At 35.3% G+C, this 23,348-nt stretch overlaps 1 protein-coding gene and 1 non-coding gene across 2 annotated transcripts; both read left to right on the top strand.

The window, feature by feature from the left end:
• Positions 1-614: 614 nt before the first annotated feature.
• LOC127089692 (small nucleolar RNA R71) lies at positions 615-721 on the top strand. Its single transcript, XR_007791250.1, has one exon. It is a non-coding gene; the product is annotated as a small nucleolar RNA R71 (small nucleolar RNA).
• Positions 722-20,519: 19,798 nt separating this feature from the next.
• On the top strand, positions 20,520-22,773 carry LOC127085390 (F-box protein AFR). The gene has a single exon (XM_051025906.1). It carries the CDS (start codon positions 21,328-21,330, stop codon positions 22,363-22,365), a length of 1,038 nt encoding a protein of 345 aa, XP_050881863.1. The 5' UTR covers positions 20,520-21,327; the 3' UTR covers positions 22,366-22,773.
• Positions 22,774-23,348: the final 575 nt, after the last annotated feature.

Raw genomic sequence — 23,348 nt, 5'->3', positions numbered from 1 at the left:
CCTTATTTGTTTGGGCCTGGGTAGCTATGAAGTTTTCCATCATTATTTCAAGGTTTGACTTCCTAGGAGCATTTGGAGCAGTTATGGAAGCTTTATGATATCCTGGTGGCACAACAGATGCTTGGTTAAGTGCATACAATGCATTATTGTTTTTGTACAAAAAATTCGGATGGTTCTTCCAACCTGGGTTATAGGTGTTTGAGTAAGGGTTTCCTTGAGCATAATTCACTTGGTCTGTGGAGATTCCTGTCAAAAGTTGGCATTCAGGGGAAGCATGCCTAGGAACTCCGCATATCTCGTTGTTCGGTACTACGGCAGCCACGGTGGTTGTGGGTGTTATGGTCAGGTTTTCTATCTTTTGAGTGAGAACATCTACCTTAGCACTGACATGGTCTAGACTACTTATTTCATACATACCGCCTTTCGTTGGAGGTTTCTCTACGGAGGTTCTTTCGCTTCCCCACTAGTAGTGATTTTGGGCCATACTTTCGATAAATTGATAAGCCTCATTGTAGGGTTTATCCATTAGTGCGCCACCTGCGGCGGCGTCTACTGTCAATCTTGTGTTGTACAAGAGACCGTTATAAAAGGTATGGATGATCAACCACTCTTCTAGACCGTAATATGGACAAAGCCTCATCATGTCCTTGTATCTCTCCCAAGCTTCAAAAAGTGATTCATTGTCTTTTTGTTTAAACCTGTTTATTTGGGCTCTTAGCATAGTCGTCTTACTAGGTGGGAAATATCGTGCTAAGAAAACTTTCTTCGACTCGTTCCACGTAGTGACAGAGTTGGACGGTAGTGACTAGAGCCATGCTCTAGCTCTATCTCTTAATGAGAAAGGGAAAAGACGTAGTCTTATAGCTTCAGGGCTGACACCATTCACTTTCACCGTGTCTGCATATTGCAAAAACACTGACAAATGTAGGTTCGGGTCCTCCATGGGACTATCAGAAAATTGGTTTTGTTGTACGAATGACAACAACGAAGGTTTTAGCTCGAAATTGTTTTCCTTGATGGTAGGGGTAGCGATGCTATTATGAGGTTCATCCTGTGAAGGGATGACATTGTACTTGAGAGGACGGTTCTGCGGTCCTTCAACCATCTTTGGTTCTATAACTAGTTCGGGAATAGGGATATTAGGATCGGGAAGATTGTATTTGATATGGTATTCTCGTATTCGACATTCTAATCTTAGATAACACTCTGGTTCATCTAATGGTAGCTTTAATTTATCGTCTTGAGAGCGAGTACTTGGCATGCACTCGACAAATTAAAAAAAGAAATAGTTTAGTTTGCCTTAGTCTATACTGGGCAACACTGGAGTTACGATATCGACTAAATTAGTCCCCGACAATGGCGGCAAAAACTTGATCCCTACTTAGTATGTTTATAGGATTCGTGACTGCAAGTGCACAGTCGTATCGCGTAGTTTTTAAGATTATCGATCCCAAAGGACTAATAATCGAACTTACCGTTATCTAATGTTACTACGTAAATCTAAGGCTGCTGATTTCTCTAGGGGTTGAGGGACGATGAGAAATAACTACTAACGAAAACAGAACTTTAATATAAATATTTAAATAGCGGGATATCGGTATGTAACACATCAAACTTCAGGGATTCGATAAATAGTTGGTGTAATCTTAAACGTCAAAATACTCTTCAGTAGAAATTATTTATTTCAAAAGAATTTATCTCACACTCTCGTGTTGTTGACTCTAACTATACTCTTAAACCAGAATGCTTCGCTCTCGCTGTCTCATTTATATTAAAAGTAATTTTTGGAAGTAAATAAAGTCTAATTAATCCTAAAGCGCTCTCGTTGTACTTAGAATTAATGCCTAGTTTCAGTTATCCGGTTAAAACCTCAAACTCTCATTTTTATTGACTGTAACCTTTGTTCGCTTTGTACTCTCGTATGAAAATAGTTTCGAATTTAGAACAAGAAACTATAACCAGAAAATAATATTTTTATAAAAGTCAACACCAATTATTTACGAATCTCGTTGTTTCGACGGTCTTTACATATCGATATCAATTGGTTTAGCCGGACATGGATTCAAGAATAAACATGTTATCATGATAATTAAACATAAGACAAGGCATAAGCAATTAAAATAGAACCTGGAATATAGAGACCGAAAAACTGGAATTAATTTTGGTTCTTGAATTCAAATAATGTCGGCACGCTTGATAAATCGGCTACACAGTTACAATCAAATTTAATCGCTAAAACTAAAGTCGTAATAGTCCCCGATGTGGAGAATCTATCACTTTACAAGTAAATATCTGCTTAAAATGCTAACAACAAAAATCTGGCTAAAAGTTGACCCTCCGGTCTTTGAAGACCGAAGCCCTAATATATACTCCCCACTCCTTGCCTTGAAAGTAGCCTTGAAGATCTCTTAAGTGAGAGCGGTTGGTTGACCGAGATAAACGGGACATGGAGAAAAATAAGGAGGAAAAGGTTTGGTGGCGGGTGCCACAACCCTAGGTAGTGGGCGCCACACCTTGCTAGGTGGCGGGCGTCACTCATGCTTGGTGGTGGACGCCACACCTTTCATTTGGTGGTGGGCGCCACCTTGTCTCATGTGGTGGGCACCACACCTTGCTTCATGTGGTGGGCGCCACCTTGCTTCGTTGTGGTGGGCGCCACCTTCTTTCATTTGCTTCATTTTCTTTCCTTTTTTCTCTTTTCCCGCTTTGCTTGCATAGACACTTCTTATTCGATAAATACCTGAAATAAACATAAAGTATAGCATAATGCTATGGAAAACAAGTAAAAAGCAATGCAAGTCAAGTCAAATATACGATACATTTTCGTGTTATCAATAATATTGTCAATAGAGGGAACCTTTCTTATTCCCAATTAGTTAATAATTGAAGGTGAAAGACTCACACACTTTCCTCTATCATACACCTTTCTAAACTCATTGGCCATCTTTTAATAACAAGAACAAACATCAGTAACATTCTTCATTATCCCAACAACTTTCAGTTGCAATCCTTCAGTTGCTTATTTGCCTAGCTTATTTGCCCAACAACTTTATAAAACTCTTTGCAATCAAGAGCTTATTTGCCTAGCTCTCTTTCAGTTGCAATCCTTCTTTGGACAACACACTTCCCATTTTGGACACTTGTTTCAAAATGAAATGAAACATTATAAATGTGAGCAAAGTAGACATACACAAGAATTCTCTTCCCACCAACCTTTGTCCTCGTAGTGGACACAATATCCTGGATATTTTCTTCAACATTTATCTCAGATTCACTTATTTAAACAAGCTTTCTATTCACTTCAAAATTAACAAGGGTAACTTGTTTATCCTTCCTCTAAGTTGGAAATTCAATCACCAACATGTCATACATGTTGTCTGGAATATCCTGGCTGACATCTTCATTACCACCTTTGGTGACATCTTTGAGTATTTGGTTATTCCACAAAAGTTGAGTGCAACCACTTCCAGCATATAGACCTTGGGAATCAAAGGTGTAGTCCTTCATTTGCTTCACTTGAAAATCAGGAAAGTTGGTAACACCTTCTACCATTCTCAACTCAAAATTAGATTGTATTTGTTGAACAAAATGCTCTAATATCTTAACTGACATCCTATAAAACGCATTGTCTTCGACATAAATGTGAACTATTGTTAGATTCTCATTATCTTCATATTGACACCCTCCATATTGTTGATATCAATAGTAGCATCCATATTGACATCCACATGATCATCCTTCTTAAGGACACAATAATTATCAGTGACATAATTACTAGCATCCTGATTGACTTCCACATTCAAGTTCCTATTTAGGAAGAGACTTTTCACATCCATCTGACAAAGTTTGAGCTTCATAATACATGACAATCTTGGTATCAATCAGATGGCTCTAAGATGGGCAATATGAGCAAAAATTTTAGCATCATAAACATTTCCATCTTCTTCAGAAGACAACATGATGTTTCTTGATTTGTCAGTAACAACTTGCTCCATATCAAGACCAATGAGATCAAAATCTTCATCTTCACGGGGAGTCATTTCAATTAGAACATCATATATCCATTATGATCCCTAGGCAAACAATATATATACCTTGTTATTAATAACTATAAGACCCCAATTTTAGCCCTAAGATCCCTCATGGCATCATAATATTACATTTGCATAGCCTCAAGGATCTTAAGCATCTTGGTTCCCTTTAACTTTGAGTTGGGACCTCTTGTGAGTGGTTTGAGATCACCAAGCATGCTTGAATTGTATATCATTGCTTTTCTCATTTTATTTACTAACCAAAAGCACAAAAATATGTCACTAACATTTCTTGTTTGCAGCTTGAGCAATCACAAGGTCTAGAAGCTTCTAGGAGATCCTTTGTGCAAAAATATGGTCAAGAGAAGATGAAAGCAAGCATGGTAATGGTTCCCAAAGCTCTCATCCATCAAATATGCCTCCCTAGTATCTCAATTTATCATTTTGATCAAAGCAAGCCAAGGGTTTGAGGTTTGTTTCTCAAGTAAACCCTAATTCATCTGATCATCAACAATGCCTTGCTCATGATGCAACCTCAGCCCATGGTCAAATGCCATCAAGTAAAGTTCTTTAATTCATCATTTCATGCATATTTGAATTTATTTGAGTGCCCTCAATCATCAATTCATCAAGATATGAGTTGTGGAGTTGAGAAGTGGATCAGTCAATTCATCTATCTATTTTGAAATGCACTGAGACCTAACTTTTTGTGTGTTGGTCAAATGGAGATGATCCCAAGAGAAAATGTGTTATTAAGGACCATATGAACAACTTTCATGTTCATCAAAATTTTATTTGAATCTTGGAAGATCATCATCCATTCCAAGACATTATAGGTCAATTTGACTGAAACCCTAATTTTAGGTCAACTTCCTAAGAACACAACTCATTCATCTTTTATGATTTTTGGGTGGAACAAAATGAATTGGAAATCTTATTGTGTCTAGTTCAAATGTTATGTTGAGAAAATTTCAAAATCTCAAAAGAAATACATGTGATAATGCAAAACATTATAGGTCACTTTGGGCCAAATGCATTGAAATGGAAAAAAGTCCAACTTCAAGTGCCCATAACTTCTTCATTAACAATCCAAATGATGCAAAATTTAAATCCAAATTGATTTTCTTAAAAATATATACAACTTTCATGTTGAAGGTTTTATCATTTGGAGCTTGCATCATTGAGACAGAAGGGCTTGAACATTGGCCAAGTTTGGAAACTTCACTTATGCATGTTTGGCACCCTACACTTAAAACTCAAAATTCACCAATTTCCAAGGCCCAATTGAAATTTTGATCAACATATCATTTGTTCCTTATGCAATGAGCTTTCTAACCATTACTCATGAGGTAACATTTGGAGTTTGGAAGCACCATTTTCGAAGGCATGAAGATTTTATGCATTTTATGAAATTCAATTCAAATTGCCATGCATGAGCTGTTTATACTCAATGTACACGTTCATTTGCAATTCACATGAGCTCAGCAGGTTATTCCAATCCTCATTGGGCCTTCCACATGATCATACAAGCCCATGCAAGAAAATCCATTTGCCATGCACACGAGTAAACTCACTTGCTCAGCCAATTTCAGCTATAAATACATGTGCTATGCTTCATAATAAACCAACCTAAGGGCGCCTGAAATGCTGCAAGAGTGAATTCCCAACCATACCAAAGGAACTAAATCCATTTTCTTCAAAAAATTCTGATCTGAAATTCAATTGAATTTGGTTGAATCTTCAGATCTAAAGTTCCTAAACCTTCATCATTTGATCCATAGAAGTTCTGTTTTGCAAAAGGAGCCAAGGAAAGGGACTCAAAGCTTCATAATCCAAAGGTTTTGATCAACTGTTTTTTGCTTCGAATCTCCTTTATCTTTGATCTATTGAACTGGATATTGTGTTGTCTGAAGTCCTCTCTATAGAGGCATCATTGTTGTGTGTTTAATTTTTGAAATCGAGCAAGTTCATGATGAACACCATCAAGCTTCCATCTCTGATTTCTCTCTTGATAGGAATCTAGAGTGGAAGTGAATGGTATAAGAGTGATGTACATCACTTCCTCTTTCGAACGGTGCCTAGATCGTCCATTTTAATGAGCATTTGCATCTCTGCATTTTTTGAGCTTCGCCGGAGCTCACCGAAGAAGACGGTGGCGCTGGCCACCGTCTCATTGCCAGATTGAATGTGAGCCTTTGGATGCAATTCCCAGATCTAATCTCCACCTTCCAATGATATGACTTATTTTAATGCATTGTGTTTCTCATTGACTGAGGATTTTGGTGCGCGCGCATGCCATGACCATTAGATCCCCCACGTCAATTAATGAAATCTCATCCAGCGCCTCCTGATTTTTGCTATTTTTCATTTTCTGATTTTATTTTTCTTTATTTCCTTTTATTTCAAAAATTCATATCTCTTTTATTATTGGTCCAAAAAATATGGGACCAATTGCATTATTTCTCTTTTTAATTCTAGTTTCTAAAAATGATTTTTAATATTTTTTATTTTATCATTTGATGTTTTTTGGGAATTTTCTCTTTTCTGGTTATTTTTTAATTCATTTTAAATAGTTTTTAATATCCAAAAAATACAAAAATATTTTCTCAACCTATTTGAATGATGATGGATCTATGAAAAATGTTCTCATCAATTTTTTAATTGATTTGAGATTTATTTGAGATTTTAGTTCAATTAGGTTATTTTTATTCATTTTTAATTGATAAAAAATAGTTTCTGACTTTTAAAAATGCTGAATTTTTTTGTCAAACTTTGTTTGACCTTGTGGGACTTGGGATAAATCACTTGGACTTTCCAAAGTTGATTTGAAGTGATTTTGAAGTTTGACCTTTCTTTAATATTTTAATCCAAGTTTATTTTCAAATATTAAAAATGCCAAAAATGTTTTGTTTATTTCTTGACTTTCAATCTTCATCCCACTTCTGTTTTTGATTGTTTGACCATGATCTTCAATGTCATTGGTCAACACTTGTTGATTGGTATATTCCATTTTATTTTAATGCACTTTATTCTTTTCATTTTCCTTATCCATCATCCATCTTCTTCTTGTTCTTTTCTTTCTTGATCAATGAGTTAAAGGTTGATAAGTTAGCATTGATTAGGGAGGTTTAATCTTCCTTGATTCAAATCTAATTCATCTTGATCAAATGATCAAGTGAATGACTTTGCATTAAGGATAGATTGCTTCTTAAATCATGCAAAGGACTTAAACCAATACAAGATCATTTCTCTTCTTCTTTTTGGCATGGCAAGTTGTTGGAACTTGGTTTACTAATCAAGACTTCTAACTTGTGTTGTTGCCTACATTATTATTGACCGGCCTCAGATAGTTGTGACTTCTACATAAGTCCAATTACGATTGCTTAACATAGCGCTAAATTTGCTTTATGGCACACTAACTACTAACACTAACCATTAACAATTAACATTTACTTTTTTGCTCTTTACTTTTATGCAATTTACTATTCTTGCACATATTATTCATTTGCTTTTCTCTTTGCTCACTTGAGCACATGTTTATGTTAATGCAGTTTGCCTTTTGCTCACTTGAGCACATAATTGTGTATATATCATTGCCATTGTGTTTGTGTTTTGCTTGTTGTGGACCAAATGCAAAGAAATGGACAATTGGACTTAGTTTCTAGGACTTCCCCTATGAAAATTGGAGTAAAAGGACTTTAATGATGAAGATGGATTAGAAGGACCAAACCTCTAAACTCACTCTTGTCCATTCTTGATTTTTTTCATGGAACTTTTTAATGTGTGTGTTCTTGTGCTAGGGATCCCAACATTGAGCCTAAGTAAGGAACCATTTCCATGAGCTTCCAAGAGAGAAATCTAAGAGCCATTGGAGGATTTCTAAGAGCTTGCTTGATTGATTGATTGCTTGAGTATATACTTATTTGCTTGCTTGTTCCAAAGGATGGGAGCTACTTGGATCATCAATATGATCTCAAGAGAGGAACTCCATTTGTGGTCTTACTTCTTCTCCTTCATCTCTTGTATGATTAGGACTTAGCCATTCTTCTTCTTCCCCCCACTCTAACCCAAGCCAAACCTTTGTGCAAACATTTAACACTCTTTTTTCAAACATTAGAAACCTAAGCCTTATGCTTTTGATTTTCAAACTTTCTTTTCATAACACATATTTTAAATTGAACTTCTAAGTAAACTTTGACCATATTTTGTACATACCCTTTCATTGGTAAATATAACCCATTCAAATACTTTTGTGGTTTCAATGGCCACTCTCTTAATCAATTTTTTCATAATCTTTAGTTATTAGGTTTGAGTTATCCTTGAGGTAGATGTAATACTCACCAATATCCTTAGTGATGGACAATGAGTCTTCCATGCTTATTATAGGGTTAACCCCTCACTAGCATGTTGAAGCTATCCTCACATGGTGGATTTGTGGTTTTAGGTTGAGTTTTCTCCCTTGGATAACAAAAGACCTTAAGGCTTTTGGACCAATCAATTCACCAACTTATTTTGAGATTTTTACCCCGAACTACGAGGTTTTGATCCTAATCTTTTTAAGATGGTACGTAGGCAATGGGTTTATCCATCCAAACACAAAATGTAAATAAACTTGTATATTCTCTTCCCATCTCTTCAATCATGTTTGCACAAACAATTTTTTTCACAAAATATCAACCTTACAACAAATATGAGAAGGGCTCCCTAGGAGTACCTAGGATGTTTTGGGTGCTTAAAACCTTCCCATTGCATAACCAACCCCCTTACCCAAATCTCTGACATTTTTACTAGTTTTTGATTCGATAAAACTTTTAGGTTTTTGTTCGCTTTCTAACCATTCCTTTGGATAAATAGAAGTGCGGTGGCGACTCGACTTGTATGGTTTACCTTAGATTTAGTCAATATCTCTAATGGTAACGAATACCCCGCTACAACAACACACCCTAAAAATATATTTTCATCATTACTTACCACATATTCACAATGTCTCAGTATCTTTCTCCACATCTTCTATTGCAAAATCCTTATTTCCTTTTGATTCAATTTTTTTTTCTAATAATGGTTATTAATAACACCAATATACGCTACAACAGTATCAACCTCAACATCTTCATATACTTGATCATCATCACTCATATGATTATTGTGAAGAGTTACATTATCATACTTCTTATGAATTTGAGAACATGTCAACATGTCGGACAAGATGTTTGATACATTTTCATCAACATCTTAATTTTCCTGATTGGTTACCCGGGTCTTCTCACCAAAATACTTTCGAATGAGATGATGATTTCTCATAGGCCCATACATGATTGGGACATCAATCTCATTTCCACCAGTAGTTAGATCAAACTTGTCAACATGTGGAATTTTGTGGAGAGCAATATCTAGAACATACATCTTATGACTAAGGTTCACCTGACTCATAGGAACACCAATATCAGCTTCACCAAAATTAATATCATATTTTTGATTGATCAAAACTCCAGAGATATGAGAAGGAACTCCAATAGGAAGAGTTATGTCATAATCACTATTCTTCTTTAGCTTCTTCTTCTGAACCACAATTGGTTGTTCAATGTTGGGAGGACATCCACCATCAGCCTTTCCTTCAATAACAACTCCTTTATCGAGTCTCATAAAGTCCACATGTGGTCATTCAGAAGCACGGGTAAGATGTTAAAAGAGGGTTTAAAGAACTTTCAAACTGGAGAGTTTCATAATTTCATCATAAGTGTATAATACTTGGTGCTATTTTGAAGTTAGACAATTTTAGAGTTAAGTCCATAGTTTTGAGAAATTTTGAGTGTAGTGATCTTTCGTTACCTTTTTAATGAGTTTAAGATTCCTATTTTATTTGGTTTAGAGTCGTTATATAGTTGTCAGAGTTGTTTTTTAGTTGTTTAGAATTGAAGATCAGAATATGAGATATACTTGAGTTGAGTTTAAATCTTTGTTGACATTATAACGTTACCTTTTCAGTAATATTTTTATTTGTTTAAGGCTGTTAAGCCAAAAGATTCAAAATTGAGTTAAACTCTCATCCCTTTGAGTTAGTAGAGTTATCACCTGTGAAAAGTTGTCCTTAGAGCACTTTTGAACACTTTAGAGTGACGTTGAGTACTCTAGAGTCATGTTGAGAGTTAAAAGATATTTTTGAGTTTTTTGAGAACTCTATTGAGTTATCAATAATATAATAAAATTTTGATATTTTTTGAGTAATTTTGATGGGTTTAGAGTTGTTGAGTAATAACATAACTTTACTCCTTTTGAGGTTAACAATAATTATTTTAAAATTATATTTTTGAGATTAGTAATCCAGAGAGATTACAGTGAGATATGTTATTGGCAATCTTATGAATCAAGAGTGGAACCATATTTAGATGATGATATTTTGATGATAATATTTTGATGGTGGTGTTTTGATGATGATATTTTAATTATGGTGACTTTGATGACGATTTGTGATGATTGTTTGAGTTGCATGTTTGCTTTTATACATGATCATGCATGCATATATTTTGTAGTTAGATAGGATTTTGGTCCAATGATGGCCAAGTTCAAAGAAGAACTATGGTGGTCTCGTGTCCAGAGAGGGACACAGTTCAAGAGTAACCTGAGACATGAAAAATCAGTAACAAACCTCTGACCCTAAAAACTCAGTACCATATGCATATTGATGAAGGAGTTGGTGGAATTAACATTTGCATTACAATTTGAATTGAGATTGTGTTATGTGTAAATAATATACTTGTGATTGTTGTTCACTACTAGAAAACTCGTTTTAGTGACCGATTTAGTGACTAAAATATTTCGGTCACTTTAGTCACCGAATTAGCCGTCAAACTTTGACATCATGTTCATAAAAAAATTTAAGTCGCTAAATCGGTTACCAAATAAAATTAGCCATCGAATTAGTGATTGAAAATTTGTGACCATAATATTCAATCATAAAATATACTTTTATACTAAATTAATTTATTAAAAAAAATTCAGTTACCGAAATTTCGGTCACTAATAATTTTGGTGGTTTTCTTTTTTAAGTTACTATTTCCCTCCTAATTTTCTCTATTTTAAAATATTTTATGTTCATCCTAATTTTTAGGTTTTTGTCAAAGTTTTACAATTTTTTTTATAACATAAAACATATATTTATATAAAAAAATTGATAAACATAAATTTATTAATTTAATAAAAAATATAATTTAAATAGCATCATAATAATTTAAATATATTCTAATAATATAGACTAGTTTAAATATGAATTTGATATTTGTTATGATGCGTCCTAGCGGTAACGCGGGTACTCTACAACCCAAGGGTGTGGGTTCAATGCGTGTATGAGGCCACACTAAAGTGACTGACTTTTAAGCTTTTTCGGTTTTTATTTCAGTCACTAAACGTGGAGTTTTTAGTATTGGTTGTTACCATCATGTTATTAATTTTCCCCATAAATATTTGTAAGGTGTATTCTCATCCTTTTTTATTGTTGTGGTGCTTGTGCTGCTCTGGAGTACAGATAACCAGATACTCAGATGAAGTGGTTACTTATGAGTTAGAAGATGACTTTGGAGCTTATCTTCGTTTATTTTTACATTTGTCGCTTTTAGTGGTTTATATGCTCTGATCTGTAACATCGGATATAAGGCGTATTATATTTTTTGAGTTGATGTTTGGAGTTTATTTCCATTGAGTATTTTCCGATAAATAATTATCTACTGTGATGAGATACTTTGAGTTCCGTTGTGAGATTTTTGAAAAATACTCATGAAGTTGCATGTTTTGTTTCGAGTAGCATCGTAAGTTGTGAATTTTTTTTATATTAAGAGTCGGGGTTTAAGGTGTTACAAAGATGCAACACATACTCAAGTAGATACCAACATACCTTAAAGAGTTAGAAATATCCCAACCAGACAACAAAATTGTGTAATCACACCAAATAATATGGTTAATGATGAAAATTAGCTAGTACAATATGCACTTTATATAAATACTAAGCCAATAAGTGTGACTGAGAATTCTAAATGGATGAGTGATATGATATATGAGATGGATTATATAGAGGTTAACAAGACTTAGTCACTTGCAGACTTACCATAATGCAATATGACAATTGATGTGAAATGGGTATCAAGGTTAAATTAAGCCTCAATGGTGAAGTGATTAGAAACAAAGCAAGGCTTGTGGCTAAGAGGTTTCTTCAAAAAAAGGCATTGACTGTGAAGAAGTCTTTGCACTTGTTGCTAGGATTGAAACACTAAGATTAATTGTTGTTTTGGATGATATCAACAACTGTATGTATCAAATGGATATAAAGTGTTCCTTATTAAATGACTCTTTAGATGAATAAGTATATGTATCACAACCAGTTGGTTTTGATAAAGAAGGTCAAGAAAGTAAGGTGTACAAGTTACACAAGGCCTTGTATGGGCTTAAGAAATCTCCAAAAGATTGGAACAAGAAGATTGATGGTTTCCTAAGAGATATATGATTCTTGAAATATGCATCTAAGCATGGTGTGTATGTCAGAAGGAATAGCAACAATGAGTTTATAATCATATGCTTATATGTTATTGACTTACTAATCACTGGAAGTAGTGAGAAAGAAATTTATGAGTTCAAGTTGGATCTAATGAAGGAAATTGAGATGAATGATATATGCCACGTCTCATATTTCCTTGGAAGTTACTTTTACAAGAGCACTAGAGGAATTTTGATGCATCAAATAAGGTATGCAAGTGAAAAATACTCAAGAGATTTGATATGGATCATGGAAATTTTGCATTAACATCAACTGAGCAAAGACTACCATTGATAAAGGACTCAGATCTTACATACAATGTAGGTGTGGTAAGTAGATTCATGCAAAAGTGAAAGCTATCACATCTATAAGCTACTAAGAGGATACTAACGTATATTAGAGGTACATTGGATTATGGCATCTTGTTTCCAGCAACAGACAAATGAAGGTGTGTAAGCTTATTAGATACACTGATTCCAGCTGGTGTGGTGATGTTGATGACAAAAAATCAACAACATGATATGTGTTATTGTTGGGTGGTGCACCAGTAGCTTGGAGTTCAAAAATGGAGTTAGTTGTGGCATTGTCCTCATGTGAAGCATAATGCATTGTAGCGTCACTATATGCCTGTCAAACTATATGGGTGGTAAATTCGACTGATGAAATTGAAGGTCAAAATCATGGAGCTATGACTATGAGGATTGACAATATTTCTGCCATAAATTCTGCTAGGAACCCTGTTACACATGGCATAAGCAAACATTTAGAGATGATATTTTACTATCTTAGATAACAAGTTAGCAATGGGAGACTGTGCCTAGAACATTGCAGAAGTGAAGACCAAATTACATGACAAAGATAATTCAATTAATTTAAATTTGAAAGTTTGCTATCAACCGTTAGTTAAAAAAATGTATTAGTTGAAGTTAATTGGTACCATATATATATATATATATATATATATATATATATATATATATATATATATATATATATATATATATATATATATATATATATATATATATATATATATATACACACTTGTAATGCGATCATTGTTATAAGTGAATGTGAATACTCTTTCTTCCCAATTTCTCATCTCTTCTCATTCATTCTCTCCAAAAACTAAAATTGTGTTGCATGTTTGGAAGGCTTGATCCATTTCTCTTTGTCGATGTGATTGTGTGCTAACACGTTCAATCTTGATTATGAGATCATACAACAAACTTAGCATAAAGATTTGTTTAAGAAAAAGACATAAAAAGCTTATGTTAAAAAATATAAGAAAAAAAGATAACATAAATTAATAATTAAAGAGGCCCATTGTGGAGCAACAAAGTTACATAGAAAAGTATCTTTAAAATTTTATAAATGGAAGAAAAGAGAGAAAGTGTCCCTACTACTCAATTGGTTATATCTCTTGAAATTGTTTATGGAATGATCCATTCTCCAGGAGTCATCAAACATTTGTTTGTTTTAACTTTAAAAATATATAGAAATTTTTACAAAAATAACCCACTTTTTCAAGAAAATTCCCTAAATACCCCTAGTTTCAAAAAAAATCCAAAACTTATCCCACTTTTAGGAGGAGTCGCCAATTGAATTGGAGACTCCTCTTAAAAATTGAATGGAGGCGCCAATTGGATTAACTAGGGCAGGTGCCCTAGCCAATTGAATTGGCGCCCCTGTGTAGGAATTAGAGGAGGCGCCAATTCAATTGGAGCCTCAGTGTAAAATGCTATTTTTGTGTTATAAATAGATGCGTTGTGTAAGTAATTGTTCCACATCTCAAATAATCATTTGGAAATCATGTTTAGTGTTCGTCGCCGATACGGTAAGGTGATTTATGCGAGAGACAAACCTCAGATGCTGATGCTGTTCTGGAACATCACTACGTTCGATCAACTGAAGAGGGAGCTGGTTCATTGGTTAGATGGAAAAATACCAGAAGGGGAAAAAATTAGAAGTATTGAGAGACTTGACAGTATCTTTGGTTGGGTGCGAATGAAGACTGATAAGGATGCTAGGGAAATGATGTTCGGTCGAGACGACATCAATTTATTTGTTGTAATCAGTTAGAAATATTTCTGTTTTCAGATAGCTTATTTTGTACTGATGTTTGTTGTGAACCTCGTTGTAACAAAAACTTAATGATATATAATGATTGAAGGTTACAAAAATACAATGTTACAAAAAGCTTAAGACCTAGATGATGCTCCTCGATTGGGACAGTTGTTCTTGTTGTGTCCTGGTTGACGATAGATACTACATAATCTTATCATTTTATCTGTGGAATCCATCTCTGTTCTGATACGTGTGCTATTTGGCCTTCCTTTTTTCTTTCTACGCATCTCGTCATTGTGCCAAACAATATCACCTTCATATGGAGGCCAGTAATCCTCCATTGGTAGTACCGAGAAGCTTTGATTATATACATTCATGACGGTGTCGGCCTTGTACACATCAGATAAATGGTTGTAAGCATCTTGACGAGTATAAGCGCATGCTGCAATGACATGGGAGCAAGGTATGCGGAAGGCCTGGAATTTTCCACAATCGCACCAACTTCTGTTTAGTCTAACAGCGTAGGCTAAATTTGGTCTCCCCTCGTTATGGTCCATTGTTTCCTGGACGCTGAAATTTTGCCTATGACGGTCAAAGACTGTTACAGCGTGTGTGCTAGCTTTGATGCTTTCCTCTTTCATGACCTTCATGCAACACTCACTGAATACTTGCCCGAACATTAACACCGCACTCCATCTTTCACCTCTGGTTGCGAACGTAGAAGTCAACCTATAATAGGTTGATCTTACCAAGGCGGTTATCGGCAGATTTCAAATTCCTTTGAATACCCCATTCATGCATTCCACAAGGTTTGTTGTCATGTGGCCCCATCGACAACCTCTGTCAAATACCCTTGTCCACTGCTCTACTGATATGTTATTTAGCCATCTCCCTGCGTCTTCATTAGACAGTCTATTTCATCACGATAATATTGAAATGGCGGCTGAGTTAGAGCATACCTAGCATTCACCACCTTCTTGCGAAGATTCTTATCTTTTATAGCACGCATGAAGTTTGGTTCAATGTGTCTGATGCAATAGACATGGGTAGAAGGAGGATCGTGCCATCCGTTGTCATGGTTGTTGTAGGCACTCTCAATGGCAGCATGTCTATCAGAAATCAAACAGAGATTGGCTTGTGGAGCCACATGCGTTCTGAGATGTCGAAGAAAGAAACCCCATCCACCAGTCGTTTCACCTTCAACAAGAGCAAAGGCAATGGGAAAGACATTGTTGTTGCCGTCTTATGCAACCGCCATGAGCAAAGTACCCTTGTATTTTCCGTATAACCAAGTGCCATCAATTTGAATAATAGGTTTGCAGAATGCGAAACCTTTGATGCACGGGTCAAATGCCCAAAAGAGACGGTGAAAGATTCTATTACCTGTAGCACAGGTTCCGTCTGGCATTATCGCTGGCAATGTCTCCATAATTGCCATAGTTCTTGAGACATATGTTTTTAGTGCCCATAAAAACCGTGGCAATTCCTTGTATGAATCCTCCCAGTTGCCGAAAACTTGTTCAACGGACTTTTTCCTCTCAATCCAGGCTTTCTTGTAAGATGAAGTATAATTATATGTTGTTCTGATATGGGATATAATTATACTCACCTTCATTGATGGGTCTTTATTAACCAACGGCAGAATGTCTTGACATATCAACGTTGCGCATAGTTTACGGTGATCTTGTTCAACGTTAGTTGCAATGCAACTGTAAGGTGGGTCTATTGAAGCGATCTCCCAAGAGTCGTTTTTCTTCTTGTAAGACGCAGCCAAACGAAACTTACAAAGCATGTTACGACATTCGATAACATACCTTCTAGAATCAATACATTTCACTGTAAAATCAGCAAAGTTATTTATGTGGAATTTTTTGATAGCCAGAACACATTCTTCTTTGGTACGAAACATGTCTCCCACCTTTAATTCGCCTTCTGATCTCGGATACGGATTATAGAAAACACTGTTGGATGTTTCATCGTCGTGCAGATCCATATTTGTCATATGTTGAGGTGGGTTGTAGACATGACTAGGAGGTATTAGTGGTGGTTGATCATTATCTTCATCGTCGTTGTTCAGCATGTGATCAACATGTATCTCGGTCTCCTCTTTTTCTTCATCAATGACGTCCACTTCTGCTTCTGCTTCTGGGTTGACGTCATCTTACCATTGTGGATAAAATTCACCAGATTCATCCTGACTGGTTAGTTGAGACTGTTGAGATGGTATACATGGTTGAAGAGTAATGTACAACTCAATACAGTTGCAGCCTGAATGTTCATGACTAACAAACATGTATTCAACATCTTCATCGTCTCGTACCTTAAGGGGAAATACTTGCATTGGCTATTCTCAAAAAATATTGGATTTTGATATGTGATCTTTGACACAATACCCGATCCTATACAGGATTGTATTCTTTTTTTTTCAAATTCAAGAAGGTTGCATTTCTCTTGATCGTGAGTCTAATGGTATCAGTGTTTCGAAAATAAAAACCATATAGCTCAGACTCGTATGTTTCACTGTTGCAGTGAACGTTGACACTGTATAATAATGAAGATGACATTGTGAAGACGAAAACTATTTTCTTACTCCAGATGAATGTGAGTGAAGTGTCTTGGATGTTGATAATAAGACACTTAAATAGAGGAGTGAAGTGTCTCACATGCTAGCTAGTTCGAAGTGACGTGTTGCACATGTAAGCTACTCCGAAGTGACGTGTCGCACATGCAAGTTACTCCGAAATGATGTGTCAACCATGCAAGCTACTAATAAGTGACATGTTCAGCATGCAAGAGAGAGGACAACCACGTGTCAGACATGCAGACACCAACTCCAAATGAGCATTCTACCGAAGATGCTCGAATAATAAAAACTAGGTGTTACATTATGATGTTAATTGGCTCGTTTTTATTTCCCGAAGGTAGTGGTCCTAGCATGCATATTATGTATTTACCTTTACTTAGACATGTAGATAGAATAGGAAGTTACAGTTGGGGATCTACTTGTCTAGCCTATCTCTATAGCTCCTTGTGCAAAAACTCACACAAAGACACATCTACATTTTCTGGATGTGTTGTTTTGCTACAAGCATGGGGTTGGTCAAGACTACCGTCCCTAGCACCCGTCAACAACAACCCTTTCACATTTCCGTATGCACAAAAGTAAGTTGTTTAAATTGCTATATCTTTACTTACTTCTTTAAAGATTATTACCTCTAACTAATATATTTTGACTTTTTCGTATAGATGGTCTACACGTGGTATGAGTTACAACAAATGTCCAAGACACTGTATTACTCAGTATCGCAACCTGTTGGATCACCTTCGACTGACAGACGTAAGGAAAATAACTTAATTATTTCGTTATATTTTGTTAACTTCTTCTACCTTGACTATAATCCAATCTTCTTTTACATTTCAGTTTATTTGGCGTCCATACCTTAATTTGGATCATGATCATCAAGTCAACGCTGAAGACGCGGCCGTATGGACTGCATGCACACCAATAATACGGTTCACAACTGTGGAGATGCACAATAGTGATCGTGTGAAGCTGCAATTCGATATGCCCCAAAATATCCCAGATCCCCCAGCTAGCCTAGGAGAACAGCATCTGCGCAAAGTTAACGACCAATGGAACTTCAATCCATGGCAAAGCTTCGCAAGATTGGAGTGCCGCAAATGGAAGCACCATCATGACCATGTGTTAATTGACGCAGTCATGCCAACTGAAGAAAAACCAAGTCGTACTTATATGGCTTGGTACAGATCAGTTGGTTTTCAGTTCATCGCCGAGGATATGTACTTGTACGACCCACGCCAGATGACTTACACACCTGACACCTCAACATCAAACCCCTAACAACAGTGTCAGACCGGATACACACAACCCCCTGTCTGTCAAACGTTCCGTTCAACCAACACACAAACATACAACCAAAACATTCCATACACCTAACCCCAATACCAAAAGCATACCCCATACCACCACCAACAAATTGACCATCAACCTGAGACTCAACATCACTTCGCACCCACCCCATCACCCTACCAAAGTCGCCTAAGCCAGAACACACAACGATCATTCAACATCAACCGCCCCTCCTCCTACCGTAGCCAAGAAGCCCAAACCTCACAAAACCAAAACATCCAACAACCCTATCTCTACCAAACACCCCAACAACCTTTCCAACCTTTCCTCGACGCATCGTTCACACCTATGTCTCCCTTCAACCGTCTCGGTCGCCCATCAATGAGTCAACCACATCCCAACTTCTCTGGCATGGGTCATGAGCTCAGCTACGGCGGTACACCATCGATGCATACTGAAGACTATGCCGACTTGTCTGACTACCTCAACAGACCTTCTCCTGTAGTTGGTAGTGACGCTCCTGGCCCCTCAGATGCTCAAACACCGGTACCGAATCATCGACGTGAGTTAGGGCGACGGGTTAAGGTAGCTAGAGGATGTGGGACCGGAGGTCGGTTAGGTGATCCCGATCATCACCATTAGGTTTCTTTGTGTAAACGGAAAATTTTATTAATATCAATTGGTCTTATATCAAATTTATCAGATTGAATTGGCGCCTCCTCTTAAGTCCTACACAGGGGCGTCAATCCAATTGGCGCCTCCATTCAATTTTTAAGAGGAGTCTCCAATTCAATTGGCGACTCCTCCTAAAAGTTGGGTAGTTTGAGATTTTTTTTTGAAACCATTGGTATTTTGGGAATTTCCTTGAAAAAGTGGATTATTTTTGTAAAAAATTCAAATATATATATATATATATATATATATATATATATATATATATATATATATATATATATATATATATATATATATATATATATATATATATATATATATATATATATATATATATATATATATATATATATATATATATATATATATATTTCTTTTTAAAATATTATAAACTTTTTAATTTTTTTAAATTGAAAGATTAAAACATAATTCAAATTACAAGTTTTTCAAACAATTATATTTTAAAAATAATTTTTATAAAAATTTATTTAAAATAGTTCAAAATTAAATGATTTTTTTAAAATTTTAATATTTAATTTTATTTAATAAAATAAAATATCTAAAATAACATTTTAATAATAACTATTCAAAATTAAATTTCATGTGAAACTTCTATAAATCCTTTTACACAATTATATAACACTATAAAAACTATTAAAAAAAACTAAAACAAACAGCTTGATTTTGAATTGAAAATAAAATCTCACATTTATTATGTGTACATATTATATGATTTAGTTTTACCTATATTTTTTATTTTTTATTATTTATGAATATCATTAGTTTAATAATTTATAAATTTTAAATTTTTATTATTGATGATAGAATAATTTTTTATATTCCTATTTATAAAATATTTTTTCTCTTAATCTGAAATAAAATCTGTATACATATACAGGTAGAGAATTTTTTTTTAGTTTTTATTTGTACAAAATATCCTTCCATTATCCTGAAATAGTTTGTTTCTTGACTTATAGAATATTCTAATTAATTTGTTTCCCTCATAAAAATATTACATAATATTTTTAATAGAAAAAAACACAAAATAACATATTTTTTATTCTAATTAATTCTTTCATAAATATATTTCTAAAAACAAAATTCATTTTCATATATATAATTTCAAATATTTAATGATTTGTCAAAATTTGTTAGTATTATCTATTAAGATATCTAGAAATATATAAGATAACTATAAATATGACTATTCAACAAAACATATAAACAAGATCATTGTTAACCGTGTATTTGAGGATGTTCATAGTCTTTTCTAGGAACCACTATCCTTAGTTAGGGCGTTCCCATCAGTCGGTGTCACAATGAAAACAAGCCACGGCTCTTTCCTTACGCCACATTAAATTCAGCTAAAACTCATCCAAGTAAAGTAAGCAACCCATCAATTCCACATGTCAATAGTATGAACAAACCATATATATAAATTTATCGACTATTACATATTCAATCTAATCTTCCATCAAAACTACCCCACAACCATCCACATATTCGTATTCTCATATTCACACCCTACACAGACACATGCGACCACAAACCAATCCCTTCCTTCACACCCACATATAAAAGAACCAGTGAAAAAAACATAGAATCCAAAAAAGTCCATCTGGATGGTTCATATGATTAACACTTTTGTGTTGTGCTGTGTACGCGCATGCTTTCTCATTACTACTTTCATTATTTAATCCTATTCGTTCATCTACTCTAAAAAGTAATCCTATCATTTAATATAGGAGTATTTGAACTTCCTCTTCTTTATTTCCTTATTCACTTGCCGGAAATTAAGACGAAACAACCAAACAACCTTAACATCTCCTTTTCTAGCCGCTACCTCGTCTGTCTCTTTGTTCAATTCAACGTCACTGTAAACTCTTTTCTTTCCGTTTTTTTTATATTTCTTTTATCAATCTGTCTTTGTTCATACAGTTTTACCGCAAATATGTATACTCTCTTTTGTCCCTCTTTACTTGACTAAAATCCAACCACCACCAAATACTATATAGTCACTTCAACTTTTTGCCACTTTCACTTTTCCCCCCATAAATTCCGTGTCGTTTCATACAAACGTCACTTTCTTCTCTTTCCTTTACATATACATATACTGATATACTAGTACATACACAACCATTGTGAAAAATATTAAGAAAATGGTGGTTGTGGAAGGTGAAAACGAATACAACAAGGAACATGAAGAACTGATTCCAGGTTTACCAGATGAAATAGCAGAGATTTGTCTTCTTCGTGTTCCTTACCCGTATCAGCCTCTAGTACGCTGTGTTTCATCGTCGTGGAACAAAGCTATATGGAATCCATCTTTTCTACTTTCCAAGAAAAAACTTTGGAATTTTCCACACCTCTTTGTGTTAGGTTTTCATACAGTAACCTCGAAACTCCAATGGCAATCGTTGGATCTTTCTTCTAACCGTTGGTTTATACTTCCTCAGATGCCGCTCCCAAACGACACGATTTGCTCAACCTCCTTTGCCTCCGCTTCGTTGCCGAGTCAGGGAAAGATATTCGTCATGAGAGGAACGTCGACAATCGTTTACCGTACAACGGTTAACCAATGGTCGACGGCGTCGGAGATGATATCGGAGAAATCTTACTTCGCGGCAGAGGAAGTGAACGGGAAAATCGTGACCGTTGGTGAGAGCGGTACAGAAATCTACGATCCGGAGAGTGACACGTGGAAGAGAGGCGCGAAGTTTCCGGGGGAGCTGGAGAGGTATGAAACGGTGGTTAACGGAGGGAAGATATACGTAACGGAAGGTTGGTGGTGGCCGTTTGCGGTTAGGCCGAGAGGTTGGGTTTACGAATTGGAGAATGACACGTGGCGTGAGATGAGAGAGGGAATGAAAGACGGTTGGGCGGGAGAAAGTGTTTCGGTGTGCGGGAGGGTGTTTATGATACCTGACGTTGATTTACCGATGAAGGTTTACGATGATGAAACCGACACGTGGCGGTGTGTGAGTGGTGAGAGGCTACCGAGAGATAAAGTTAAGAAACCGTATGTTGCGAGAGGATTAGGTGATAAAATCTACGTGGCGTCGCTTGGTTTGAAAGTGGTGGTTGGTACGGTTGTTGTTGATGATGAGTGTGGTGTGAATGTGACGTGGCAGGTGATGGACGCACCGGAAGCATTTGGGGAATTCTCACCTTGTAGTTGCCAGGTGGTGTATGCTTGAACAAGTACAAAAGTAACTGTTTTGCAATGGTGGCCAGGGTGGACATGTTTTTTTTGAGGGTTTTAATATTAAACACTCTTTTAGTACTACCAACATGTCTTGCTAATGGTTCTGTTTGGTTTTAGATTGGGGTGTTTTTTTTAATTTTTGTGTTGGTTTTGTTAAGGATGAAGTGAATTGGGACTTAGTTGGAAACTGAATCTGATTTGTGGGTTGGCCTTGTCTGATAGTACAACGCAAGTAGTACAATAGAGGGGTGCAGCAGGATGAAGCCATATGAGTATACGATGAATCTATGTTTAGGTGAATAATCTCTCTAAACATACACTGATGCCTTGTTTTTTTACAATGATATCTATGTTTTTGTGCATGTAAATTATAATAATACAGAAGACGTTTCATATGCCATCAATTGTAGTGCTAATTTTTCTACACTGTTTTTTCTTAATAAGTTGTTATACTCAAACAATAATAGAAATAACCATAGAACATATTGAACAAATAAATGATACTAGCAAGAAATAGTAGGTGGCTGAGTGTGTAGGGGTGCTTTGTTGAATACAACAAATATGGTGTAATTTATGCACTAAACAAAATTAGATTTTAAAATATTTGCATTATTGTTTAAATGCTTATGAGTAATGTTTTTAAGAATCTAATATGTTTTTTAAAAGCTTAATATTGTAAATTTGTGCAGTAATACTTGATAGTTTATCATTGAAAAATACGAAGAGAAAAAAATAGAATAACTACTTTTAGATAGTTAGTTACGGTGGTTAGTTAGAATGGTGGTTAAAAGAGGTTAGCGACGTTAATTAAAATATCTAATTTTTGGTTTTGTAACTGACTTGTAATTTTGTATAGTCTTATAGCCTACTCAACCTACAAGGCACTGAACTAACTCTAATGAACACAAGAAAATTTTGTGATATCTCTATATATTTTATAGTTTATTTAATATGATATCAAAATCTATCAATCGT

The sequence above is a fragment of the Lathyrus oleraceus genome, chromosome 5 (genome assembly GCF_024323335.1).
Source record: "Lathyrus oleraceus cultivar Zhongwan6 chromosome 5, CAAS_Psat_ZW6_1.0, whole genome shotgun sequence".
Lineage (NCBI taxonomy): Eukaryota > Viridiplantae > Streptophyta > Magnoliopsida > Fabales > Fabaceae > Lathyrus > Lathyrus oleraceus.
Note: the sequence above shows the minus strand (reverse complement) of the source record. Positions and strands in the feature narration are given on the sequence as shown.

Bases quoted from the DNA above. Each gene is read 5' to 3' on its own strand.
- LOC127085390 (XM_051025906.1), top strand. From the start codon at position 21,328: ATGGTGGTTGTGGAAGGTGAAAACGAATACAACAAGGAACATGAAGAA.